Here is an 11,495-nt window from a genome sequence, read left to right on the forward strand (position 1 = left end):
GGAATTGTATCAGTATAGTTTTACTTCGAAATATAAGGAAAAAGTTTCTCAAACAATGAGAACCGGAGAAGAGACTGATTAAATGCATGTGTAAAAAGATACAAAACATTTAGGATAGGAATACTTTTTACATATCTTAGAGATGATAAAATATATTTTTAATACATTAATACACATATCTTATTTTATACCGTAGGTACTTTAAATGAAAAAGACAATGCGAGATGAGATATAAGAGAAAAGAGTAACAATGACAGCTTAGCGGAGTGGTCTCTGGTGGTCTCTGAGTCTCTGGTTTTTCACGCATCCTCCCTCTTCCATGCAGTGCGGACATTGTTGACATCGCACATCACGCCGCGCCGCGCCGGCGAGAGTCTGTCTGTGAAATCGTGCCGCGAGCCGCCGCGAGGCCCGCGAGATATAACCTATAACCTGCAATGCCGAGGGGATTTAACCGACCGGCGGAAAGCGGCGCGTCGCCGCCCGAGAAGACGATCTGTCCGTCGCCGGAAGAGCTGAGCGTGATAAACAACAATGTCAGGTGCGAGCAGTGCGGGCTCGTCTTCAGGAACGAGCCGCGCTACCGGTTGCACGACCTCAAGGTGCACCAGCGCAAAAAGTTGGATAAAATTGCCAAGGAAAATGCACGATATCACTGCCCGGTGGAGTCGTGCGTCTACGCGGTTAATTCCCACAGATACTTCAGCACCATGAAATACCTGAAGCAGGTGTGTATACCTCAATGTTTCGTATGATTAGTAGCTTAGCGTTGAGGAAGATTTTCAATTTCAAGGATATTAATAGTGCTACGTTCTTCCAGCATTATTTGAAAGTACACGCGGAAAAAAATTATGCGTGCGATCGTTGCGGCAAAAGCTTCTCCACTGAATCCGCTAAGAAGGGGCATGCAAGAGTCTGTGGTGTAGAGTTCACGTGTTCCTGCTCAAAGACTTACATCACGTACGAAGCGTTGCTTACGCACGCAAAACGATCTCTGCACGCTATAACGGAGAAATATAAAAACTCAAGGTTTATTTATTCGTCGTACTACACATCTTAATTGGAATTGAATAGAAGATTTACTGATATTTGTAATTTCTTTGTAGACACACCAATTCTAAGACAGTGCGAATCGTTTTACCAAGAGGAATTATAAGCAAACCCGTCACGATACTGCCCAATCCAGATAAATCTGGAAAAAACAGCCAAGATACCGATGTCGCGACAAAAAGTACATCTGATGTCGGAGTACAGACGGACGACTATAAAAGAAGCAGCAAGAAGATATCGAATCCATCGAAATTCAACAATAACAATCTGCACAATGCGAAACGTCGAATATCTAAGCAAACGCAGACCAATAATCTGTCCAAGGAAAAAACCTCCGGGAAATCGATAGAAACGCAAACACCACAAGCAAACTCGAAAGACTCGTCGAAGATGCATAAACGCGGTGGAAGATGTCGCGCATTATCAAAACAATCAGAACAGACGTTGCTCAAGGAGGATCTCAATCTCGGCGACAATTTCGCGTCGGGCAATTTATTCCCGGCTAGTCCGCTGCCACTTCGCCACGATGTGGGCTTGCAGGATTTCTGGGAGGAGAAGAATACTTCAAGCACGCAAACGATACCCGAGAAGGATATGTTCGAGGCTTTCAACGATAACGTGACTCAGACGGAATTCGAGACATTTTACAGCCACAGTCATAATCCTTTGATACAGGGCGTACCGAAAAGCACAGTGGCTTTAATGACGTTGCCTTATGTCGAAGACACGTCGGCGGTTGAAGGATATTCTTTCGCTTCAACCGATGGGATGTCTCAAGCTGATCCTATGCTAACCGCCAAGACATTTGACGACAGATTTAGCAGCATAGAAACGCAAACCGAGCAAGCCTTTTCCCCTTCGTACTTTTATTCCGAATCTCTGTCGAGATCGTTTGCCCTGAGTTCAAACATCGAGACGCAAACTACGGACAATCTGGACAACATGGAGCAACTGCTGTACAGCAATACGTACACTCAGACATGCGACAAAATGCTGTCCTCCGATTTAGGACTGTCCGACATACAGACTCAGACTGCTTGGTCGCACGACGACACTACAGTTTCTACCGAGACTCAAACAAAGTCCCTGATTTGTGAGACTGATTGTAACATTCCCACAGGAGCTTGCAGATCCTGGTTAAATACACAAACGAGTCACACCGAAACCCAGACTGATCTATTTAATATTTTCGAGGGATTTGGATAAGTTATGTTCACTGTGACTTATCGTTCACTGTTTAGTTCCTCATGTTTTTGTCAGTTAGGTTTTCATACAATTTTTATCTGTTCTTTCTTCCCTAATGTATATTATAGATACAAAGTTGTTCTCGAATATTCTTGACGATCCATTTATTGCATTTTTTGCAATCTTTATTTTTAAGTCTATTTTTATTCGTCGTACAATATATTAAAAAATATGAACTTCAAATTCGTCAAACGCGATTTGTCGTTGAGAGAAAAGTACCTGATTCTCGGAATTTGTTATTTTTATATTATTTATCTTCCGACTTTTTTATTTGAAACTTATTTTTATATCAAGTTTCAAATTAAAAAAGTTGGTAAAACGAGCACCATAAGTATTATCCATCAGTAGCTGCACCCTTGTATATGTATGGCTATATGTATGTATGTATGTGTATAGAAGCGTATGTGTATTTGATTTCTTTCAATATACCACAAAGTATTACGCATATCTCGCATACATTCGAGTATATCTCCGTATGTATCTATGTATGACGATTCAAAAATAAATATTGTAACGGCAATATGTATATACATATGTATTGTGATCTGAACTTATCGGTAAATTTACGGACTGGAATCGGACTAAATTTACATCTGTTTTGTATCTCTATTTAAAGCCTCATGTGTACATGTCATATACGCGGTGTAAGAGTCTCGATATCTCTCTTGTCAAAAATATATTCTAGCTTTGCATCACGTGCTACGCCGCGTGATGCATGCAGGCGAACACATTTAATATGTCTGTCAGCTTTGCGATAATATCATGTGAGATTCCGATTACTTTTCAAATCTACATTTCTCATTCGTGTACAATATACAACTAAGAAAATATATTCCTTTAATCGAGGAAAGTCACGATAACGTCGGAAATGTATCTGCATCTTTGCGTCGTCATAGATATGACTGAATAAATCTTACAAATTGTCACAAATACAAAAATATAACGAGTCTTTCATAAATAATATATATTTATACGTTCGGATCAAAGCGATCTTGCGTTAGAATGTTTATCTGGGCAGCAGGAGGAAATGGGAATTAAAAATTCTGCAACGAATGATAACGATTGGATAATGAATTCTCATTGCGTTCAATGTATCAACGCATTGCGCAGCAATGCATTAACGTGTTAAATCGATCAATGCATGGATCAACTTATCATCAGTGGATGCTCAGTGAAATTACGGGGTGATGGGATACATGGTGAAGTGATAAAAAGGGAAATAGTGTGAAAATACGAATATATATATAATATCTATATATATATATATATATATATATAGAGAGAGAGAGAGAGAGAGAAAGAGAGAGAAAATTCTATTATACTGCGGGACCGGCGGCATTGTCCTCATCGGAATCAGGTAAAAAGTCTTTGGTCCAGTCTTCTATCCTGTCCACGTTTTCGAGGGTCGACGCGAGTACTCTCAGATTGTCCACGCCGGACATTAATTGTCTGTAAAAGAGTATAAATCGAAATGTCGATCAGATTTCGAAAAAAATCGAATTATGCACCCTTATTAATGATACACACAGAATTCCGTTTTAAATTATAAATTATTTCGAGTAGATTTGATTGTCAAATAACTTTTAAGGATACCTGAGAGACACTTCAGCCGACGATGCAGCCGCGAATAAATCACGCGCGAGCCTTCTGACCGTGCGATTCATGTTGACGGCACCAGCATTCGTTTCACTTTGCCCAGCTGCTGAGATACCGGCTCGAAGTTGACTGTTCTCCATTCGTAGCAGAGATATCTCTGTCTAAATTAACAGATTCGCCGGCCACACAATACGTTAGTTTTTTTATTTTGTTTCATTACAATTGGCTAGGCACAAAGAGTACTGACCGTTAAAACCTTAATTTCTTTCTTCAATGATGTGACAGTGCTTTCGGCATTAACTGCTCGCTTCTACGAAATACAAATAGCATGCTGTCATCGTTTCCCAATGACACATAATATAATCAATATGCAGGAATTGCAATTTACAATTCGGAATCTTTATTTATCCTTATCTCTATCTTTGTACTTACTGTACTTCGTTTTAAGTTATCCTCGACCTGCTCCATCGCTTTTTCCAAGTGCACAGCTTCTTCGTGTTCGACTTCCTTTTTAGACAACAATTCGGCCTCCAATGAACGAATTCTGCAATTAACGCATCGATGATATAAAATAAAATTTGTTCCAGCAAGATACAATTACCTTTCCATTTTTTCACTAAGTTGTCTTCGAGATGCCTCCAATTGCTGACGTAATATTTCGTTCTCGAGCAAAAGCTGCAACATAGTCTTAAATTCAATCTTCTCTGTACCATCTTATCTGATTAGATTTCTGCATTATATAACAGTCTTACCCTTCTCTCCGTGGATTCTGCCATGCTCGCGGTAGGTTCCGAATCTGTAGATCTATTATGTATAGGACCGTCGCTTAAAAAGTCTGGCAGAGATTTATGGACGCTCGCCTCGCCTCCTGACGGAAGATCGTCTCGTGAGGTTGCATTTATATTGGGATTAGAATCGTGAAAGGGTAACGGTAAATCGAATGGAAATCCTGTAAAAGAAAATGCCTCTTATTTTTCCAAATTTTACAGGAACATAACTGTATATTGTTTGAAATGCATGAAATGCACGCGAAATACCTCTGTGCTCAGGACGGGGAAGGGAAGGCGCAGTTTCGTTGAGTCTATCCTCGAACATAGGCAGATCCAAGTGATTCGAATGCATCGCGTTCGACGCGGAATGATCTCTGTGCGGCAAGCCTTTGTGCAGCGTATCGGTGAGATCAAACGATCGTAGATCGTCGCACAGGACGTCAGAGTCGTTCTTCTTCGTCTCGCCCCGCAATCGGGACTGCCTCTGTTCCATGCTGTTCAGCGCGAAATCCGGCAGATTATCCACGTCGGGCAGTACCGGCTGACTGTTCTCGTGATTCAAGTAACACTGCTCGATGACCAGGTGATCCTGCACAAAGTCCGGCAGCTCCGTCGGGTTTCGGCCTGAGTAAACGCCGCCGCCAACGTTGTCCTTGTCGAGGACACTGCCGGGGCTCGACGTGGTGGACGAGTAGACCTTGGGCCTTGCCCCGGTGTTGTGATAGTTGGTCTGCTGCGTGCCATTCTTCAGGAAGGCCTTAAAACTGAAGGGGTTGCTGTCGCGACGCGACGACGAGTCTTGACCTGCGAAAAACATTTTCAGCTTCCAGCTACCAGTTTCACGAAAAAAAAGTCAGGCACGAAAAAAAAGGAAGAAACAATTCACGGTCAAAGCGGGCGCGCGCGCGCGCGCGCGCGTATACAACGTACAATGACAGTGAACCCTAACCTGTCGACTGTTCGACGGGATCGACGCGACTCCTGCCGAAGCGGTCGGACGTCGGCGACGGGTTGTTCCTGGACTGAGTGTCCCGGCAACGCTCGGGGGTCATCTTCTCCTCGAGGCCGAAGGTGGCCGTGGCCGTGGCCGTGGCCGTGGCCGTGGCCGTCTCCTCCTCCTCCTCCTCTTGCTCCTCCTCGCCAGACGACGAGCACCACATGTGGCGTTTCGGCAACGACGACCGACGGCATGAATCGTCGGTCTTCCTACCGCGGCTCGCCATAATTTCGCGTCGACGCTGCTACGACCGAGTCATTCGCGACGCTACGTCCTCGCCGAGAGGGGTACGCGTACGCGTACTCGCCTGACCTGACGTTCTGTCACTGTCAGTCACTGTCCACTGTCCACCTGGCCGTTGAAGCCTGCTGATCGCATCAGGTTAGGTTGGCTCGGTTGGCTTGATCAGCAGCACTTTTATTGACTCCTCACTCCTCAGCCCACCTCAGCCCTCGTTCATCTCTACCTGTACTCCGTCACACTTTCTACGCTCGAAACGGTATGGGGATGTATCTGAAATAAAAAGAAGAGAAAAGATGCGAAGCGTAGAAAAATGTAATTGAACGAGCGGAGCTCCTCTTCTCGCTCCTTTTTACGCGATCTTTTCTTTTCGTCACTAATTATACGCTGTTCTTTTTCAGGCGCCGGAGTGCCGCGTGCCGATGCATCTCTCTCTCTCTCCCTCTTTGAACGATTGACATTTCATTTAAAATTGGCTTCGAGACGTAGCATTATTGATATTCTACGTTATTGATAGCCTGTCGATATTTACGCAGAGTCGCAACTTTGGAATCTGTATCGCGTGCTTGGATCGTCGTCGATTCGATAGCCTGGTAGAAAGATGGTGAATATAAACCTTTAATTTTAATCTGTTGTGAATCCTTCACGTGGAATAAATAATAGATGTTATTAATAAGTGCCTAAAAAAATTTAGAGAATACAAAATGATTCGGTCTTTGTTACAGTCTGATTATTGCATTTGCTGTAAGCAGTTGTCCGATGATAATTGCAGAAATGTATTTGATGAAAAATTGTTGATTAATTCACAAGAAAAAGACATACATGAGGAATCCGATGGATATGTGACACTGAGGAATGCTATCGAAGTAATTACTGGCTATACAGTGAGTATCGTATAATAATTAATATGCAATTAATGTGCACCACATATCATCTGTACCTTAGAGATAATTAAAGAATCGTCTCTCCAGTTTTTGTCAAAATGGAGTTAATAAATTTTTCAGTATAACCAGGAGCTTAAATTGCATAATGGTAAAGCGTCTTATGTTCATTATTACTAGTTCCTAAGATACAATGTTTAGAAAAAGTTGGATTGAAAATTTTTATAGCGTCTAATTTTTAAATCAGATACAACATGTTATTGGCAGTTGTACTATTAAACGTGTCAGTTAAATTACTTTATTAAAAAATTAATAAATCAAGTTGCTACTTTTATTTTATATCTAAAAAATATATCATTTTCCTATTTAAAACTTTAAACCTTGTTTTTTCTGAATTCATAATAATGGAGATACGATTCTTTACCTTTCAGGTACAGATGTGTTGGTACGACAATTTAATACAGAGTATTATATTCCCCTTTTTAGATATCAGAGGTAGATAACACAATTTTGTGCGAAACGTGTTTTTATAAAGTGGAATCTTATATAAAATTCCGTTCCCAACTTGTTGCTTCGTTTGGAAGATTAAATAACACCCAAATACTGGATCTCGATTCGTCAAGTTCCGAAAATGCAGAGATTACGAACACTTCGCTACTCTCTAAAGCATCTAACACAGGTTTGTTTGTAATAAGTGATTAAAATATAAATATTGTATAGTTATATGTACGTATATTACTGATGGAAATAAAATTTCAGGATCAGATGTATTCAAGGAGATAATGAACGTTAACGAAAACAATGTTTCCTACGTTTCAAACTATAGCAATCTATCGAGTAGTGAGGCTGAGAATGATTCTTCGTGTACCAATCTACAACTAAATTTCCATCGTTATGTTGATAATGCCTCTGATTACGGCAGTGATATTGATGATAATTTGAATGTTGATACATCTCGTTCGAGGATTCAGAAGAGCGATATAGAATCAGACGTGAATGTATGTTCCGGCGAAGACGATGAAGTATTAGAGTTATCTGTTGAATATAAACATAATGAAACTGTCAATGTCAGTTCGACAGAATCAGAGGAAGATTACGATTATGGACCGACTTTCAAAAAAATTAAGTTTTCAAGTCGAATTTCATCTCCACTGATATTGTCTTAGGTATAATAATTTATGAAGATGTACACTCGCGGTCTCTTTAATGCCTGGACACCGAAAATTGAACGCGTTTCGGAACACATTCGAAAGCGTGCAATTTTCTAACTGCTTCGAATAACTTAAGTAATGACATATAACGTCGTTATTTTTATATCACTACGTATCACTACTTTATTCAGAGTGCTGTATTTATTTTTTGTATTTTGTAATATTGCGTATTAAAATACTAACTTTGTATGCTCTCTTTTCGGCCAAGTTTTGTATATAGATTCTGATCCACTTTACTTTCTTCGAGTTTGCTTAGCGGAAGTTTACGATACTTTCTATCGACGTATGTTTAGTAAGTGCGAGATACCTAAAAAATAATCGGCAATCAAAATATATGTAAAAAATATATATCGAACAATGTATCTGCTATTTTGTGTAATTATTTATAATCTTATTTTAAACCACGAATATAAATAAAATATTTAAAAGTTATGCAATATATTTTAAATCTATACATACTTATTTCAAGTGATATTTTCTATATTACTGAGAAATATATATCTTTATTTACAGCGTACAATTCTTATCATTTTATTCGTCTACAATTAATTTCATCACATTTTTAAAAGAGAAAGTATAAGAATGTTATATTAAAACGTACGCTTACAATTGGCTCATTAGCATCAGTTGGTTAGAGCGTCGAGTGTAGATTGTGCTCGTTGTTGCTACGCAAAGATCGAGTTCAATCCCCTCAGGGGCCAATTTTTTTTCAAATTTTATTATATCTATTTTACTTTAACAATTATATATATATATATATATATATCTATTTAAAAAATTTTTTAAATCGAATTGTAAAGAAATGTACTCGAATTTTAAAATAATATATGAAAACTACATAGCACTTGTAAATAAATAATTTATAAAATTGCGAATAAATAAATCTTATTTTCTCGGTAGATTTCTTTTGAATCTTTAAGGGCCGGTTGTTCCAACCTGTTGGTAATCTAACTAATAGTTAAATCATATAACTATTAGTTAGTTTACCAAAAGGTTGGAACAACCGGCCCTAAAAGAAATAATTGTGAATATTTTCGCACTGCAAAATTCACATCTTTTTTTTGTTTCATCGTCTGCTAAATATAAAGTACTTACATATTTTTGAACATGTGATTGAACGCGTGACGTATTTTATCTTAAATGGCATCTTTTTGGTCCAGGCTCCAAATTTTCAGTTTACTCTCACTAAATGTAAGATTTTATTTTGATTAATCTATACATATATGTATATATTATATAAACAGTGTGCGTTAATCATAATAATTATTTTTAAAAGAATAAATATAACCCCCGGTTGAAGCAACATTCGTGGCATTACGCTAAGTCTGTCTGTTTAAAGAAAAATATTAATGAGGATTATAACAGGAGATCGATATCAACTCTATCGAAGAGATCTGAGCGTTATTATGGTAAAATTTACTAAAAAATTACTTATATATGAAACATTGTGATAAAACTAAGAGAAGTTTAGAGACAAGTTCGGGATTTGTCTCTGTTTTTAATCCTCCGTCTGTATACGTGGGTCTACGGCGTCCGAGCGAAAATGATATCTGCTCGTAACTGCAATGTAAAACTTACGATCTTGCCAGAAAATATTAAATAAACGATGTTTATCAAAATAACTATAAAATCGTCAACTACAATGTAGACAGACGTTTTGTGAATTTTTTCAGATATTTTTAAATACTTTAAAGTAGGGAAAAATAGCGTCAAACGTGACAGACCCACGTATACACTCCAAGGGTGCAAAAAAAACGTACAGACGGAAAGTTAATGTATTGTTTTGATATTAGGCTTAACAGGATTAAAGAAAAAGACGCGAGGTACTTTGAGCTTTCAAACGGCATTATCGACAAAAACGAAGAAGTTTGCGGAACGGAAGTTGACCCTTTGGGAATACGTGTTCGGTCCTAAGAGATCCTCAAAGGGCTCAAAGAATCACGTTTGCCAGCTGGCCGAACGTCAGGAACAAACGCGTTGCGAGGAGGATTTGCGTTGTCAGGCGACACCGGGGGATGTGCTGGTCTATACCGATTCGGCTAAATCATCGAAAGACTCGAGAAGACTCGTAGAGCCACAGCCTAAACCACCGTCGTATAAATTGCCTAGAGCTGTATTGCTGAGCAGAGCGATGGTGGAAGGTTTCGCTGAGGTAAGAGAACGTTTTAGTTATATACTTTTGTCACTATTTTTTTAAGAAAAAAGATATTTCTACATCAGACATTGCACAATGGTTATACTATACATCATTAAGGACATATATTTGTTAATTATTAGAAAGGCGACTGCGAGACTTGCGAGAGTAAGATGGTAACACCTACAGCATCCAGAAAATTGTACGAAGAAATGAGGCCGGCTTCAAATACCAAAGGGATCGCCGAGTATCGAGAGAACCTTATTAGACCGTCGGTGGATGTTAAACCGTATGAGAAATCGACATCTCGTCGGGTGTCGATACCAATAAACGCTCACGTTGCTACGGCGAAGATATTGCGCCAGGCGATGTCGCGAGAAGAGCCACGAATACACTCGAGAATCGAGCAACTCAAAATTTTAGTGAATGAAAAAATCACCAAGTCCCAACGTGCGACGCGACGCGAATATAATAGATCCGGAATGTAAAAATTCCGATGCAGGGTAAATAAGCGATGTATCTATATACAGATTGATATACAGGGTGACTCATTTTAATTTATCCCGAGATTTATCCACTGGAATATTTCCACTTGATATGACGTTGAGGACACTTTCTTTAAGATTAACCCTTCGTAGTCCAACTTGGGTCAATATGACCCACACTCATTTGGAGCTAAAAATCAGCTAAATGCCTAGCTTAAAATGGGCCTTGGTCCGCCATCTACAAGAGTTTGAAGTATCCTCTATATAGGTATAGAGACCGTTAATCATGTACTCGTTCACGATTTTTTTTCAACATGTAGCCATTTGATTTCTCACAAAACCGCAGTTGTTTTATATTCTAGAATGTTCAAGGTATGTTCCAGAATTATTTGAACCCGATCGAACCGATACCATTAAAATGGCAGCCATTAAAAATCGACTGGGTCAATACGACCCAGTGTGACTACCGTGAGATTCTAGAGAAGTGTGACTACGAAGGGTTAATCTAGATTATCATCTTCTCTCCCTCTAATAATCCGAATAACTTTTGTCTTAAACTTAACGGTTCCGAAATATTCCAGTGGATAAATTAAAATGAGCCACTCTGTAAGTATAACGATAATAATAAATGTTTTCGTGAGATCTTCAGCTCGACGAGTCGTGTCATTTAAACTATTTAAATTAAAGATCTGTATGCAATAAATAAATTATTCTTCTGCACTCTCGAATTTTGTTAAAAAACGGCTCCGAAGGAAACAAATAAATTTCTTGCGTACTCAAGCTCAAGTATATCGAAAGAAAAGATAAAAAAAAGAGAGATTAGAAAGGCAAAAAGGTGGGATCTTTGTTATCAACTGTGGCGTTGAACCACGCGTCACGAGATAAA

General features: G+C 39.1%; 4 protein-coding genes across 5 annotated transcripts; 3 read left to right on the forward strand and 1 right to left on the reverse strand.

Moving 5' to 3' along the window:
- Positions 1-136: 136 nt before the first annotated feature.
- On the reverse strand, positions 137-5,884 carry L(3)04053 (lethal (3) 04053). The gene is made up of 8 exons (XM_071710647.1): positions 5,611-5,884; positions 4,929-5,465; positions 4,644-4,840; positions 4,493-4,566; positions 4,324-4,435; positions 4,139-4,201; positions 3,889-4,052; positions 137-3,744 (listed from the first exon to the last, which is right to left on the reverse strand). The coding sequence occupies exons 1-8, from the start codon at positions 5,882-5,884 to the stop codon at positions 3,612-3,614; spliced, it is 1,554 nt and encodes a 517-aa protein (XP_071566748.1). The 3' UTR covers positions 137-3,611.
- On the forward strand, positions 437-4,488 carry Asciz (ASCIZ zinc finger protein). Its single transcript, XM_071710646.1, has 3 exons — positions 437-728; positions 821-1,029; positions 1,107-4,488. Exons 1-3 carry the CDS (start codon positions 438-440, stop codon positions 2,254-2,256), a joined length of 1,650 nt encoding a protein of 549 aa, XP_071566747.1. The 5' UTR covers position 437; the 3' UTR covers positions 2,257-4,488.
- LOC139775024 (uncharacterized) lies at positions 3,388-8,422 on the forward strand. 2 transcript variants are annotated; one of them, XM_071710670.1, is made up of 5 exons: positions 3,388-3,494; positions 6,435-6,502; positions 6,624-6,782; positions 7,266-7,458; positions 7,539-8,422. In XM_071710670.1, exons 2-5 carry the CDS (start codon positions 6,500-6,502, stop codon positions 7,943-7,945), a joined length of 762 nt encoding a protein of 253 aa, XP_071566771.1. In that variant the 5' UTR covers positions 3,388-3,494; positions 6,435-6,499; the 3' UTR covers positions 7,946-8,422. The 2 variants fall into 2 exon arrangements, with proteins under 2 accessions (XP_071566771.1, XP_071566770.1); XM_071710669.1 differs by lacking the exon at positions 3,388-3,494 and adding an exon at positions 6,080-6,213 and having other exon boundaries at positions 6,300-6,502.
- A 1,342-nt stretch (positions 8,423-9,764) lies between these two features.
- On the forward strand, positions 9,765-11,329 carry LOC139775085 (uncharacterized; the record flags this gene model as incomplete). Its single annotated transcript, XM_071710814.1, has 2 exons — positions 9,765-10,142; positions 10,268-11,329. Coding segments are annotated over 2 exons (723 nt in total), but the record flags the coding sequence as incomplete, so codon positions are not given.
- Positions 11,330-11,495: the final 166 nt, after the last annotated feature.

The sequence above is a fragment of the Temnothorax nylanderi genome, unplaced genomic scaffold, assembly GCF_030848795.1.
Source record: "Temnothorax nylanderi isolate EJ_2023f unplaced genomic scaffold, tnyl_v1.0 TNYL_tig0091_pilon, whole genome shotgun sequence".
Classification (NCBI taxonomy): Eukaryota; Metazoa; Arthropoda; class Insecta; order Hymenoptera; family Formicidae; genus Temnothorax; species Temnothorax nylanderi.

Excerpts from the sequence above, each read along its gene's own strand:
- Asciz (XM_071710646.1), top strand. The coding sequence starts at position 438 with ATGCCGAGGGGATTTAACCGACCGGCGGAAAGCGGCGCGTCGCCGCCC. Across the intron at positions 729-820 it reads CCATGAAATACCTGAAGCAG|CATTATTTGAAAGTACACGC; the intron begins GTGTGTATACCT and ends ACGTTCTTCCAG. Across the intron at positions 1,030-1,106 it reads GAGAAATATAAAAACTCAAG|ACACACCAATTCTAAGACAG; the intron begins GTTTATTTATTC and ends ATTTCTTTGTAG.
- LOC139775024 (XM_071710670.1), top strand. Across the intron at positions 6,783-7,265 it reads AAGTAATTACTGGCTATACA|ATATCAGAGGTAGATAACAC; the intron begins GTGAGTATCGTA and ends TCCCCTTTTTAG. Across the intron at positions 7,459-7,538 it reads CTCTAAAGCATCTAACACAG|GATCAGATGTATTCAAGGAG; the intron begins GTTTGTTTGTAA and ends ATAAAATTTCAG.